The sequence below is a fragment of the Coregonus clupeaformis genome, chromosome 9 (genome assembly GCF_020615455.1).
Source record: "Coregonus clupeaformis isolate EN_2021a chromosome 9, ASM2061545v1, whole genome shotgun sequence".
In the NCBI taxonomy this organism is placed as follows: domain Eukaryota; kingdom Metazoa; phylum Chordata; class Actinopteri; order Salmoniformes; family Salmonidae; genus Coregonus; species Coregonus clupeaformis.
Genome location: NC_059200.1, coordinates 51,716,930 through 51,732,494, shown reverse-complemented (window position 1 = coordinate 51,732,494; position 15,565 = coordinate 51,716,930). Strand labels below are relative to the sequence as shown.

General features: G+C 45.3%; 1 protein-coding gene across 1 annotated transcript; it reads left to right on the top strand.

Annotated features, from left to right (window-relative positions):
• The first annotated feature begins 2,201 nt into the window (after nt 1–2,201).
• Nucleotides 2,202–12,432, top strand: LOC121574456. The gene is made up of 15 exons (XM_045222696.1): nt 2,202–2,433; nt 2,648–2,760; nt 2,862–2,933; nt 3,025–3,147; nt 3,235–3,381; nt 3,471–3,551; nt 10,413–10,562; nt 10,688–10,737; nt 10,846–10,915; nt 11,016–11,102; nt 11,200–11,298; nt 11,423–11,503; nt 11,594–11,698; nt 11,880–11,989; nt 12,369–12,432. Exons 1-15 carry the CDS (start codon nt 2,268–2,270, stop codon nt 12,403–12,405), a joined length of 1,491 nt encoding a protein of 496 aa, XP_045078631.1. The 5' UTR covers nt 2,202–2,267; the 3' UTR covers nt 12,406–12,432.
• Nucleotides 12,433–15,565: the final 3,133 nt, after the last annotated feature.

The following is a 15,565-nucleotide window of genomic DNA, read 5'->3' as shown; positions in this document are numbered from 1 at the left end:
CAACCCACACAAGTGGCTCAGGTAGTGCAGCTCATCCAGGATGGCACATCAATGCGAGCTGTGGCAAGAAGGTTTGCTGTGTCTGTCAGCGTAGTGTCCAGAGCATGGAGGCGCTATCAGGAGACAGGCCAGGACATCAGGAGACGTGGAGGAGGCCGTAGGCGGGCAACAACCCAGCAGCAGGACTGCTACCTCCGCCTTTGTGCAAGGAGGAGCAGGAGGAGCACTGCCAGAGCCCTGCAAAATAACCTCCAGCAGGCCACAAATGTGCATGTGTCTGCTCAAACGGTCAGAAACAGACTCCATGAGGGTGGTATGAGGGCCCGACGTCCACAGGTGGGGGTTGTGCTTACAGCCCAACACCGTGCAGGACGTTTGGCATTTGCCAGAGAACACCAAGATTGGCAAATTTGCCACTGGCGCCCTGTGCTCTTCACAGATGAAAGCAGGTTCACACTGAGCACATGTGACAGACGTGACAGAGTCTGGAGACGCCGTGGAGAACGTTCTGCTGCCAGCATCATCCTCCAGCATGACCGGTTTGGCGCTGGGTCAGTCGTGGTGTGGGGTGGCATTTCTTTGGGGGGCCGCACAGCCCTCCATGTGCTCGCCAGAGGTAGCCTGACTGCCATTAGGTACCGAGATGAGATCCTCAGACCCCTTGTGAGACCATATGCTGGTGCGGTTGGCCCTGGGTTCCTCCTAATGCAAGACAATGCTAGACCTCATGTGGCTGGAGTGTGTCAGCAGTTCCTGCAAGAGGAAGGCATTGATGCTATGGACTGGCCCGCCCATTCCCCAGACCTGAATCTAATTGAGCACATCTGGGACATCATGTCTTGCTCCATCCACCTACGCCACGTTGCACCACAGACTGTCCAGGAGTTGACGGATGCTTTAGTCCAGGTCTGGGAGGAGATCCCTCAGGAGACCATCCGCCACCTCATCAGGAGCATGCCCAGGCGTTGTAGGGAGGTCATACAGGCACGTGGAGGCCCCACACACTACTGAGCCTCATTTTGACTTGTTTTAAGGACATTACATCAAAGTTGGATCAGCCTGTAGTGTGGTTTTCCACTTTAATTTTGAGGGTGACTCCAAATCCAGACCTCCATGGGTTGATACATTTGATTTCCATTGATAATTTTTGTGTGATTTTGTTGTCAGCACATTCAACTATGTAAAGAAAAAAGTATTTAATAAGATTATTTCATTCATTCAGATCTAGGATGTGTTATTTTAGTGTTCCCTTTATTTTTTTGAGCAGTGTATTTTAATTGACTGATTTCCTTATATGAACTGTAACTCAGTAAAATCTTTGAAATTGTTGCGTTTATATTTTTGCCAGATTATTGCTATCAACTGCTGGTTGCAAGGTATATTACCCCGTTTGTATCTTTTGGAACAATGGTAGTCAAGTTTATAAAAATGATGTAGAATAGATGGGCTACCACAGGTGTCACAGGCATCCACAGGTCTTGACCACCATGTTGCGATGCTTCTTTAGGATCACATTGTTGTTGTCGTCGTAGAAGAGTACGGAGATGGGACTGAGCTTGGTGGGTGCGCAGCACGCTTTGGGAACCTCGTCCGGCTTCAGAAGGTGAACCTGCCATGAAAAAAGGTCAATCAGACTAATTCATACATGCACTTTTATATAATCAATGATACTATCCTGTTTATAAAAGAGATATGGATTATTATTATGCAGATACTTCAGTGCTCTCCTACCTCAGTGGGCTGTGGCTTTGCCCCCCTTGTCTGAATTTGGTCAATATATTTTAAACCGGGTTGTCTGTGCTCCACAATACTTTATTATCCACTGAGCCAAAGCCAGACTTTCAGAAGTTCAACAACAACAACAACTTCCATTAAACATGCTAAAACATTTCAATGGGCCATTGACCTAGCTAGTGACTTAAAAAGAACATTTGGTATTTTTGTTTTATATTATACCAACAACATAAGAAATCCTCTGGTGACAAAATAGGGTCAATAGAATTAGAATGATGACTAGGAATGGAATTTTTATAGAATTAGAATGGTAAGCATAGAGTTCCAAACTCATTTCTATGGCAACACAGCTGTCAATTTTGTAAACAACAATTTTCAAAAATATGTGTTGCCAAGAGACATCTAACCGATAGAACATCTCGGCGTTCTATTGAACGTTTTCTGTTCGAAAACAACAACAACTTCAGTTTGCTGTTCAACAACAACAAACTTGACTGATTTTTGAGACCTGAGACTGAAAGATCAACTGGAAAATGCCTGGGTGCTTTTCAAAATTGGTGGAGAGAGTGCGTGGACGTCGGCGGTCTACTGCGTCGACAGGTTGTTCAAATTCATTTGTGGGTTGTTTTTGTTGTCTTTTTCCGTTTTGCAGGGTTCGCAATCGTCGGGAGGTGGACAGTGACATCGACTTCGAAGAGGGTATGTTGAGTTTAAACTTCTTATTTGACCACATTTAACAATATAAATGTAATTTGTGAAATGTTGTGTTTTTCTGTAATCCATACTTGCAAGCTAACGTTAACTTTAGTAACTTTTGCTAAGAGATGCACTTTTGAACTAGTAGTACTAGTTAGCTCGATACGTTTTACATCCTAACATTTGTTTGTTTGTATTCCAATGTTCCTAATTTTAGAATCAACTGCCCTGGATGAGGTCCAGTTGGTTGTGCCATTGGATGATGTGCCGGATGTACCACTGCTGCCAGCCATCCTTGAGGAGGTGCCAGATGTGCCGACTATCCTTGAGGTACAATTTTCAGAAAGTTTTATGTTTGAAAAGTATCCCAGATATTCAATTTGTGTCACTTTGACATTCTAAAAATCTTTGTTGTCTGCTTTCTGCTTTAGGAGGCCACTGGTAATTGGCAGTTGATACCGATTAGGTTTAGCTCCCTGTACTGTGGGCCTGTTGTGATCAGGGTAAGAGACCCACACACACAGTCACATCACTGTTGCAATGTTTGCTGTTTCTAACCTGAATGTATTGTAATGTCAACCCCCTCTTGTGCAGAACAATGCCGGTCCGGTGGCTAAAGCTTGGAGAACTTTCCAGTTCATCAGCCCCATTATCACCTACATGCGTGGGGGGATCCCAGGTATGTGTCTTTGTCACTACCTAATCCTAATCTACATCGTCAGTGTCATGTGATCTTGATGGAAATATGTTACAGCGATGGCTGATGTTGTTTTGTTGATGTTGTCTTGTTGTTTCACTCCACAGCAGGTGGTGGTAAGGATGCACCATGTGAGTAGGGTTCGAGGCCTGGAGACTCAACTGGTGTGGGCCATCTCCAAGGAGACACACAGACTTAGTCCAGAGGGCATCCCCTACTGTGCCACCAAGGTGCAGTCCATCTCTTGGATCCAGGTAAGATGTAAATACTACTGAATTAGTATTAGATTAGGCTTTTCTTCACTTATTCCGTTTGGCCTTAACATGTCGTTTCTCTCTGTCAGTATGTGGCTGGCAGGGTGACCCAGTATGCGTCTCACCTCCGCCACGAGACGTCTGTGGCCGTGACGCATGGCTGCTACCAGGTAAATAAACAATTTCCTATGTATATATGTTGTGTCAATTCCTGACTACAAGCTATACCGAGCACTCAAGCCTAAATCCACCCAGGGTGCTCAAAGCACTCCCAACCTGCAGGGGGCAACCATGCAACCGGAGCTGTTGAAACCAACCACCAGGAAGTGCTCTGGGGACCATATTAACGTGCGCACCCACAAGCAGTGCATGTGCATGGCATCGAAATGTTTGGTAAAAGCTTACTTGGCTCTCACTCATTCCTGAGAAGAGATACCAATGACCACAGCTCCTGATCATCCAAAGACGCAACTGGTAGGACAGAATGTGTTGTGAATTCATGCTTCTATATGCCCTTTTGTTTGGTTGTAACATACAATTATTAATTAAATAGTGAAGACTTCATTATGTGAACGTAGTACTTGACAGTAACGTTACTATAATCATGTGTATTGTTAAATGTTTAATTATGATATTGATATTTAATTATTAACTTGCAATGATCCTAGGTTAATCTAAATGATGAAATGATTGTTTGGTTAGGTTTGAGGATTCAGTAACATTAGTTTATGCTTATTTTTGAGAAGTGGAATTGAGAGTTATTTGTAACTAATCCATGGGTTTTTGTTTGTGTGGTTTGAAGGTTATCAACCTATTCTGTTCCATCTTTGTGACAATAAAAATCATAAAGTGAACAGTTTTGAGTTGTCCTTTGCGTTCATCAAGGATAAAGCCGTTTTCAAGTTTGGGCAGAGCTGTGGTCAGCCAGAAATCACGCAGAACTTGACAGTTGATAACCAGCGCGGCAGTGAAGACGAGGATCAAAGGGCTGAAGTCAAGCTGTCGACGCAAAGGAAGAATTGCCTGTGAAACTCTACACCATGGCCAAGGAAACTTTTGGGAAAACAGTCAAGCAACTGAAGCAAGAGCGGACCTTAGCCAAATCTGCTTTCACCAGACAAGCGAACTACCTGAGTAAAGCTGCAGCTGGTATGATTAAGCATGAACTACAAGAGGAGTTCAGCAAGCTCAGTTCCCTGGCTAGAAGTGTCGGTGATTCAAATGATGACTACGCGGCTGGCCTACTGGCTGAAGCGGGAACTAAGGGAGATGAAGAGGTCAAGCTCGACAAGGACCAGCATGCTGATCTTGAAAGGACGATTGAAGAGTGCGACATGAAATTGGAGGAAATCCGAGAGGCAGTCCAATTCAACCTCTGGCCAAGATACGGTAAAGAGGAGGTAGACTTTGCAATCCAAGAAGCGGAGAAAGCCTGTGACAGAGCCAAAGAAACCCCCGTCACTGCTATTAACAGGGACGGCTATGAACTACAGCTGGAAAGAGCGAGGAAGCTAATCCATGATGCAAGTGAAAGCCTGAAAGACTGGGAAAAATGGGTCCCACACGATGAGACTGCAGATCTGAAAGGCAGAGTAAAAGATCTGAGAATATTCGGCAGTAACCTCGAGGCCAAAAGAACAGAATTCCTCATCGCACAGAGAATTGCAGAAGAGGACAGAAGACCTACAGAGCTTCAACCAAGAGCAGTCCCACAACCAGTGGTGAGAATAAAACCAACCAGTCTACCTAAATTCACTGGGCTTAGGAGGAATTTCCACAGATGGAGGAAAGACTGGGAGAGCCTGCAAAAGCAGGGAGAGCCGACTGGTTCAGTGGAGGTGAAGAAGTTTCAACTTCTTGACAGTGTGGACGAGAGAATATGTAGAGACCTGCGCCTGTCATCATATAACAGTGCTGAAGACATGTTTAGAGTACTCCAAAACCGGTATGGAAACAAGCCAACAATCGCTTTGGAGATAATTGAGGACCTGGAGAGGGTCCCTCCTTTAAAGTCACACCAACCAAGGAAGGTTATTGACCTGATTCAAGCTGTGGAAAAGGCCCTGAATGACCTCACGGAGCTCGAAAGCAGTGGAGCCATAAAGAATCCCCTTGTCATCAGATCCATAGAGAGCAAGCTGCCGGATAACATGAAGAGGGACTGGCTGACATTCATGGTCAACCCAAGAAATGGAGTCACACCTGACAATCACTTCGACAGCCTTCTAAGATTTTTAAAGACACAAGAGGACATACTGGAGAAACTAGACCAGTTGGGTGTAAGTGAAGACCCTGAAAAGAAAGCTACGTATCCCGGAGAAGCGGTATGCTTCCACAAGGTCCACGAGAAAGGGAGGATGCGTTGTGTGTGGAGATGAAAAGCACCGTGAGAAGATTTTCTTTTGTAAGCAGTTCAAAGAACTAAAGCCTAGTGAGAAGCTGAATGCTGTCGAAAGACTGGGAGCATGCAGAAGATGCCTCAGATGTCATGGAGAGGATGAGGAATGTACGGACACTTACCTTTGCAGAAACAGAGACTGCAAAAGAGGAAGCTCCTCGGATCACCATTTCTTTCTCTGCCTTAAAGGAGGGGCTAAGAGGAAAGAATACGTGAAAGTGGAAAAACCCAGCACCAGGAGGCAAACATTCACAGAGGAGCAAGAGAGATTAATACGTGAGCTCACCCCGGACGTGGCAGAAAAATTCAGGAATGCTTTCACCAACATGGCAAAATCACACTGCACTGGAGGAAGCCTTCCTGGGGTAATGGACTCAAGCACACGTGAATTACCAGTTATTCTTATGCTTCTCGAAGTAACTACGAACGCAGGGCAGAAAATTGGAACTCTCATTGACTTAGCATCAGACACCAACTACATCACTCACACAGCCGCCAGGAGACTGGAAGCTTCAAGTGAAAGGATCACACTAGTCGTCCATGGAGTTGGAGGCATGGCCATGAAGGTGAAGACCAAAATATACTTACTCAAGGTGAGAGTCAAGACACCAAGAGGCACGGAGAGAGCTCATGAGCTGATCTGTTATGGGTTGGATGAGATTGCAAAAGTTCACAGAGCAATCAAAGCACAACACCTCAAGAAGTTCTTCCCGATACCAACCTGGAAGACCTTCACAGACCAGAACATGTTGAGCTTCTCATAAGCCACCGGGAAGGAAGACTTGCTCCACAGAGAGTAAAGGTAGTAGGAGATCTTGTCCTGTGGGAGAGCCCTTTAGGAAAGACCGTTGGAGGAGCACATCCAGACCTCTGTGAAGTAGTGGACATGGCCCTGCACAATTCTGAAACTCATTTTGCACGATCTATGAGAATCACAGCAGTAAAGTATCAAGAAATTGCTGAGATGCAAGAATCTAGAGCTGAAACTAAAACCACTGTTATTGGCAAAGAGTTCTTGGACTGGTGGAAGTGGGACAGCATTGGGGCGGCCTGTGAACCCATGTGTGGAGGATGTCGTTGTGGTAACTGTCAACCAGGAGGCAAAGACATGACTCTTAGTGAAGAAAGAGAGCTTGAGATAATCAGGCAAGGTCTCAGTTACGTGGAGTCAGATGTGCATAGTCAGGAGCCTCACTGGGACACAAAATACCCTTGGATTGAAGATCCAAGTTCCCTGCCCAACAACAGAAGCGCAGTGGAAGCCACGTTTCTGAGGACGGAGAAACAACTCAAGAGAGAACCAGATTGGCGTGCAGCATACACAACTCAAGTTCATGAGATGGTGGAAAGGAAGGCAGCAAAGAAACTCACTAGAAAGACCATTGCCGACTGGAAAGGTCCAGTATGGTACGTCAGTCACTTGATAGCACCAAACCCACACTCTATAACTACACCTGTCCGACTGGTATGGAACAGCAGCCAGAGGTTTAGAGGAAGCAGCATGAATGACCTTCTTCTGAAAGGGCCTGATGTACTTAATCCTATTCGAGCGGTACTGCTAAGGTTCAGGAGAGGAATCCATGCTGCTCTCGGCGACATCAAAAAGATGTACAATTCTGTGTGGCTCGAAGACCTGGAGATGCACCTCCATAGATTCCTCTGGAGAGACGGTGATGATGGGGACATTGAGGAATATGCCATCACCAGGGTCAACATGGGCGATCGACCAGCAGGGTGTATCGCACAACTAGCCATGAGAGAAACAGCGAAGTTGTCCATGTTCACACATCTGAAAGAGGAACGGAGGGTCCTTGAAGAGGATTCCTACGTAGATGACATCCTGACATCCCATAATGACCTGGAAAAGCTAGACGGAACCACCAAAAAAGTCGAAGAAATCCTAAAGGCAGGTGGATTCTTCCTCAAGCCGTGGGTCCGATCAGGCCAAAGTGGGAGGCAAACATCTACATCAGAACATCCAACATCATCAGATGAAGTCTTCATCCTCCCCAACCAAGTGAGAGAAGGAGACAACAGAGCCCTTGGAGTTGGTTATTTAGTCGAATCAGACAAACTGTACCTCATGACCTCGATAAACTTCTCAAAGAGACAAAAGAAGATGAGGATCAGTCAAGATCTCGTTGGAGAGGAAGTGAGAATGAAAACTCCAAACCCACTGACCAGAAGGCAACTGCTTAGCCAAGTAGCTAGTTTGTATGACCCAATAGGCCTTGCAACACCTGCCAAACAGAAAGGAGCCATTTTAGTCAGAAAAGCATTCCAAGAAACTGGAGGCAAAGCTCTAACAAGAGACACATGGGACACACCTCTGTCTGAGAAACTTAGAGGAGAAGCAATCCGCCTGTTTGAGGAATACAGACACCTCAACCAAATTACCTTCCATAGAAGCCTGACTCCAGTCAAAAGGATTGGAGAACCCTGGGGAATAACATTCTCAGATGGGAGCGACCAGAGTTATGGAGCAGTGGCATACTTCAGGTGGGAGACCGAGCAAGGCATCCTGGTCCGACTTGTTGAGTCCAAAGCCAAGCTTACACCACTTGACCAAAAGGGAGAACCAGTGAAGGCTGAAGTCTGTGGTGCTGTGTTCGCTGCAAGACTCAGGGAAATACATTGAAAAGCACAGTCGGATGCAAGTAGGACGTTGGATCCATCTGTTAGATAGTCAAACTGTGCTGGGTGCAATCCAAAGGGACAGTTATGGGTACCAGACCTTTTTTGCAAACAGAGTGGGAGAGATCCAGAAGTCCACATCAGTTGAGGACTGGAGATGGATTCCAGGTGAGCAAAACATTGCTGACCTCATGACAAGAGGAGCAACCCCAGAGGACCTCAAAGAGAACTCTGTGTGGCAGAACGGCCCAGAGTTTCTGAAACGACCTGTAGAGGATTGGCCGACAAAGTCAGCCAAAGAAGTCACTGCAGATGCCAAAGAAGGCATAAACAAGCTCCAAAGGAAATGTTTTACAGCAGCACTGACCCGAGCGCAGGTGGGGAAAAAAATCCAACATGCTCCACGTATACCAATATCTCCAACCTCTGACAAAGGTAAAGACCTGCAAAGCAGCCCTAATGGAAGAGGGCACCAAATCCAAGTCCAAAGACCACCTTCTGGTTATTCAGTGGGGAATATCCTTAACATCAGCAAGTTCAGCAGTTTAACCAGGTTGACAAGAGTCATTGCCTGGGTGTGGAGAGCTGCCACAAGGTGGAAAGAAATGCTAGCCAAGACCACCACCACAAGCAAGCCAAAGAAAAAGGAAATTCCTTCAGCTCTTGAGATCAGGTCCAGAATCAAGAAAGCTACACTTACCATCATGGAGTGTGAAGATGCACTCAGGGATCTCTTCCTTGCAGCCCAAAAGGATGTAACCTGGCCAGACACCACACTCAGCAGGCTTGCTGTGGTCAAAGAGGAAAACACTGGACTCTTGCTCTGTGGAGGAAGATTCCAAATCTTTAATGAAGAAAAAACTGCAGTACAGGCTTGCCAGAGTTATTGACGTTAACACGGACAAGAAGGGAATTGTGAGGGATGTATATCTCCGATCCTTCCCCAGCTACCCAGTCGCAACTGTGAAGCCCGCTAAAAAGATGGAAAAACATTCAATCAAGATACCAGCAACAGTTCTTCACAGGGATGTCAGACGGATAGTTGTCTTGCTTCCAGTTGAAGAGCAGCAGCAACAGGATCAAAAATAGAGTAACTGAATCCAACACATCACAGTTCTGTGTGACCTCCTTGGGTTGAAGAACCAGGAGGTCAAGTGGGAGGTGTTGTGTCAATTCCTGACTACAAGCTATACCGAGCACTCAAGCCTAAATCCACCCAGGGTGCTCAAAGCACTCCCAACCTGCAGGGGGCAACCATGCAACCGGAGCTGTTGAAACCAACCACCAGGAAGTGCTCTGGGGACCATATTAACGTGCGCACCCACAAGCAGTGCATGTGCATGGCATCGAAATGTTTGGTAAAAGCTTACTTGGCTCTCACTCATTCCTGAGAAGAGATACCAATGACCACAGCTCCTGATCATCCAAAGACGCAACTGGTAGGACAGAATGTGTTGTGAATTCATGCTTCTATATGCCCTTTTGTTTGGTTGTAACATACAATTATTAATTAAATAGTGAAGACTTCATTATGTGAACGTAGTACTTGACAGTAACGTTACTATAATCATGTGTATTGTTAAATGTTTAATTATGATATTGATATTTAATTATTAACTTGCAATGATCCTAGGTTAATCTAAATGATGAAATGATTGTTTGGTTAGGTTTGAGGATTCAGTAACATTAGTTTATGCTTATTTTTGAGAAGTGGAATTGAGAGTTATTTGTAACTAATCCATGGGTTTTTGTTTGTGTGGTTTGAAGGTTATCAACCTATTCTGTTCCATCTTTGTGACAATAAAAAATCATAAAGTGAACAGTTTTGAGTTGTCCTTTGCGTTCATCAAGGATAAAGCCGTTTTCAAGTTTGGGCAGAGCTGTGGTCAGCCAGAAATCACGCAGAACTTGACAATATAGAATAGAAATTACAGGGCATTTTCCATTAGATATGGTCTGTTTTCTATTAACGTGTGTTGTGTGTGTTTGTTTTGAGCAGCAAACTGATGTCTCGGTGGTGTACGCCACTCTCCACATGGGGCTGGATGGGCTGCTCTCCTCCTCGGCGTGGTCGGAGGCTGCCTCCGTCTCTACGCCCACCACTCAGCAGTTCACTGAGCCAGAGCCTGATGGCCACAACTGCTATGAGGTCAGATGTTACACACACACATACACATACTATTGACTAGTAGCATTAAGATCCTTCGATTGACCCATTGTTTGTCATGTCATTACATTGGTCACTGATGTTGAATAATTGTTCTGTTATTGTAGGGCTGGGAGGAGGACCTGCTGCCTGAGGAGAGGGAGGTTCCTCTGCTAAAGTGAGTCCCTCTAAATGTGTGTGTAGTCTGAGCTTGTCAGATGCTGAAGGATAGTGGTCACAATGCTGTTATCCCCCATTGACATGCTCCATTCCCTCTCTTCCACAGCCTCTACCTTACCACCAAGAGAGTGGAGGACATCGGCCTGAGGCTCGTCTCCCTGCGCCAGGCCTTTACTGTGAGTGGACCCACTTTTCTTTGACTCTCTGTGTCTTCCTGTTCTGTCTGTCTCCTAGAGGAAGATGGGTGTCTCACCCTAACTCTTCCCTCTTCTCTAGACCCTGCTCGGTTCCACCCTGAGCAGGAACCATCTGTTTGTGGCGGGAAAGGTCCTACTGGGCGCACTGGTTCAGGTCCACCAGATGGTAGCTCACTAACTCATTGTCCTTCAAGGGAAAGAGAGCGTCCTCGGTGGGAAATGTGTTCTGTGCACTAACATCACTGCTCTTTGCTTTGTGATAGGACGAGGCCGAATTCATCCGTGCCTATAACGACTTTGTGGACTACCTGAGTGACCCCTCCAAGCAGATTGACATTGAGAGGGAGCTGGCTGAGGCAAAGGTGAGTTAATTAACTCTTTCAAGTCTCACTTTGAGTTCTTCCACATGCATGTCTTTTATACGGCACAGTAGCTGATCTATTTGAAATCATTCCTATTTTCTCCAAACGTGTTTTCTTGTCCTAGATCCATCATGTTAACCTGATAGATGTCCTTTTTGAGCTGGTGCTGTTTGGGATGATGACAGCTCAGAAATCCCTGATGGTGGTAAGTAGCATCTCACTGGTAAATGTTTAGATGTCTGTCTATTAGCAATTTCACTTCAATTTCTCTTCTCTCCTCCTCTGTTTACTTTAGCAACCTGGTGGGTTCATGGAGCGTCTGTACGCTCTCCTGTACTCCTTCCTGCCCACTGTTGCCAGCATTGAGCCAAAGGCTGAGAGATACCTGTTGCTGCTCAATGTACGAGTCAAGAGTTTTCTTCCTGTTTTCTTCCTTATTACTAGTTTACTTCCTCTTTACTCGTTCCTGGTTAACAGGGTTTCAATGCCGTTTTAGGGGGAGTAACTGTCATTGTATCTCTCCTATTGATAAGCTAGTAGCTCAGAGCCATTTTCTATGTGTTGTGTGGTGTTCCCTTCAGGGCGGCCTGATGGCTCTGCTAGATGACATGTTTGGCCAGCAGCTGGCCTGGTACTTTAACCGAGAGTCTCTGGTCACTGAGCTCTCCAGCCTCCTGGAGTACCACCTCGAGTACGTCATGGCCAGCATGTAGTCCTACTGCAGAGACCTGAAGGGCCACACCTCTCTCTCTCCTCTCTCTCTCTCTCTCTCTCTCTCTCTCTCTCTCTCTCGCTTCTTCTCGCTCTCTCTCTCTCTCTCTCTCTCTCGCTCTCTCTCTCTCTCTCTCTCTCTCTCTCTCTCTCTCTCTCTCTCTCTCTCTCTCTTCTCTCTCTCTCTTCTCTCTCTCTCTCTCTCTCTCTCTCTCTCCTCTCTCTCTCTCTCTCTCTCTCTCTCTCTCTCTCTCTCTCTTTTTTTTTTTTTCTTTTTTTTTTTGAATTGAGGACTTGAAGTGCTTCGTTGAACCCTGATTAGTTAACACCTATTAAATTAATGTTTTCTCTCCCCACAGGATTCTTGTCACACTTTGCCACCTAACAGGGATCTAGACACTAGTGGACTACATTACTTTGCACTGAATTTTACATTTTCAAATAAAATAAATAGTAGTTCAAAAGCATTTGTCTCTGTCTTTTCATTTATTTGATTATTTCCTATTCCTGGAGTTGTTATGAGGCTAATATTACATTATTATATGAACAATTATGCTTTATTCTTTGCATATGGAAATAAAAACCAACTTTAAGTTGATTTACATGTACTACAGGCCCAAGCTTTATGGCATTGTACTGTGATGTGTGATACTGTACTGTTTAAAAACATGTAGGCCTACATACACTGAGTGTACAAAACATTATGAACACCTTGCTAATATTGAGTTGCACCCCCTGTTGCTCAGAACCGCCTCCATTTGTCGGGGCATGGACTCTACAAGGTGTCGAAAGCGTTCCAAAGGGATTCTGGCCCATGTTGACTCCAAGCCAGTGGTGCGCGTCGCCAGCCCGGTCCGGCCTGTTCCTGCTCCCCGCACCAAGCCAATGGTGCGCGTCGTCAGCCCGGTCCGGCCCGTTCCTGCTCCCCGCACCAAGCCTGTGGTGCGCGTCACCAGCCCGGTCCGGCCTGTTCCTGCTCCCCGCACCAAGCCAGTGGTGCGCGTCGTCAGCCCGGTCCGGCTCGTTTCCGCACCCCTCACCAAGCCAGTGGTGCGCGTCGTCAGTCCGGCACGGTCCGTGCCTGTTCCACCTGTGCCTGGTCCGGCACCGGTCAGCTGCTCCACGCCAGAGCAATCCGCTCCACTGGTGTTCAGTCCAGCTCCGGTCAGCAGGGCCAGACCACGAGGGCGAGAGAGAGAGTGGTGGTCACGCCCGGAGCCGGATCCGCCTCCGAGGCGGAATGCCCACCCGGCCCCTCCCCTGTGGTGTTTGGTTGGCGCGGTCGCAGTCCGTGCCTTTGGGGGGGGGGGCGGTACTGTCACGCCCTGGCTCTGGGGACCCTTTAATGTTGAGCCAGGGTGTTAGCTCCTATGTTTAATTGTTCCTTGTTTTCTGTCTAGATCGTTTAGATCTATGTTGGCCAGGGTGGTTCCCGATCAGAGGCAGCTGTTGCTCGTTGTCTCTGATTGGGAACCATACTTAGGCAGCCTGTTTTGCACAGTTGATTGTGGGATCTTATAATAATATAATAATAATATGCCATTTAGCAGACGCTTTTATCCAAAGCGACTTACAGTCATGTGTGCATATATTTTTACGTATGGGTGGTCCCGGGGATCGAACCCACTACCCTGGCGTTACAAGCGCCATGCTCTACCAAATGAGCTACAGAGGACCACTTGTTCTGTATAGGTTTGTGTTGGTGAACCTTTAGACTTCACGTATCGTTTTGTTGTTGGTGTAAAGTACTCATTAAAAGATGTACGCCTATCACGCTGCGCCTTGGTCTGCCTCTTACAACGATCGTGACACATAGGATATCAACAGTGACAACGGTTGGCAGTTATTTAAGTGATAGTTTGACTGTCAAATCCATGAATTGGTGTGTGGCCAACTACTTTTATAGAGAGACCGCCTCAAATTTTCTGTGCCATTTCATTAAATTCTGTGCCATTTCTAAGTCCTTCACATCCCAGTGTGTGTGACAAAATCATCCATACAAGGCCAAAGATATTGATCTGTTTTAAGCAATCAATCTTCTCTTCTCTGTCATCAAGGCAAAGGATGGCTACTTTGAAGAATCTCAAATATAAAATATATGTTGATTTGTTTAACACTTTTTTGGTTACTACATGATTCCATATGTGTTATTTCATAGTTTTGATGTCTTCACTATTATTCTACTATGTAGAAAATTTTTAAAATTAAGAAAAACCCTGGAATGAGTAGGTGTGTCCAAACTTTTGACTGTTACTGTACATACAGTATATCTATATTGCATAGTTATAACCCTTAACTAATACTGTTTACATGTGTGCATATTATGGTATTATGTTATGTATCATTAAGGCAAATGTAGGGAGAGGTCAAAGGTAAAATAATAATATTAGTAATAAGCATGGATATGTTGTAAAATTAAAAACCTATATGCCTTAAAATGTTTATGGATTGAGAACCAGTTGAAGGGCAGAGACATTTATGTGTTTTTCATAGACTCTCTGCAGCTGGTCTGAGTATGTCAATGACATGTGATGGCTGTGTGGGGATTGGAGTAACAATGGACCTAGTGTTATCATTTGTTTTGCTTATGACCCTATGACCTGACACATGGCCACATGCACATAATCTCAAGGGCCAGGGAGGATGGTAAATGATAAATGCCTTAATGTATGTACGTGTATTATTTGTAAAGAAAGGGTCTGCAACCATATAATGAGATTAGGGAAAGGGTCTGCTACCAATATAATGCGATTAGGGAAGAGGCTTCCTGTGGAAAAGCGCCCATGACCTTTTGGAGTACATTACAGGTGACATCTGGACGTTGAAAGCTAAGGTAGAGTGGTACTAAAATAAGTTAATCATTTGCCCTAAGGGGAGGGACTGTATATGCTATGTAACATGATTATGCATTTGTGTGTATAAAAGGGAGCTCTAAGCCAAAGAGAGACAGTTGTTGCTCCATGGAGCAAAGCTCAGGCTTTGTTATGCAATAAAGTCTAAATTCTTGAATTCACAGGCTCCGGTGTCTTGAGAGATATTTTTGAGTCAAATATTTCCACAACAATATCTTTGTCTTATAGAAGCACAACAATAAGATTCCAAGTTATTCGGATTACCACATTCATATAAACATCTTCAAATACAAACAGCTGTGTCTGCATGTGTGCGTGTGGTGGTGACCAAGTGTTTAGTATGGGCCTCAACATCATGTTCTAACCGGACAGCACTATAGTGCGCAGAACCAAACCAATCAGTTATAAGTATATAGCGGGTGAGGGCATTCACAGCCGACCGCTCAGACGGGTGAGGGCATACTAGCCAGCTGTTTTACGTGGTCTTTCTAGCTGGATTTAGTGACTAACAGTATTTTACATGGTCTGTCATTTCTTTAGCGACCAATAGTTTTTACAGTCATTGTGATAACTATAAACTTTTATACTAACATCACCAATCTGAGGTAAAATGGATGTGTAATTCCACTACATTTTATGGGGTGAAAATGCAGGCTTGTAGTAACACAAACTGTCCACAGTCCACATTCGGGAAATTAGCAGAA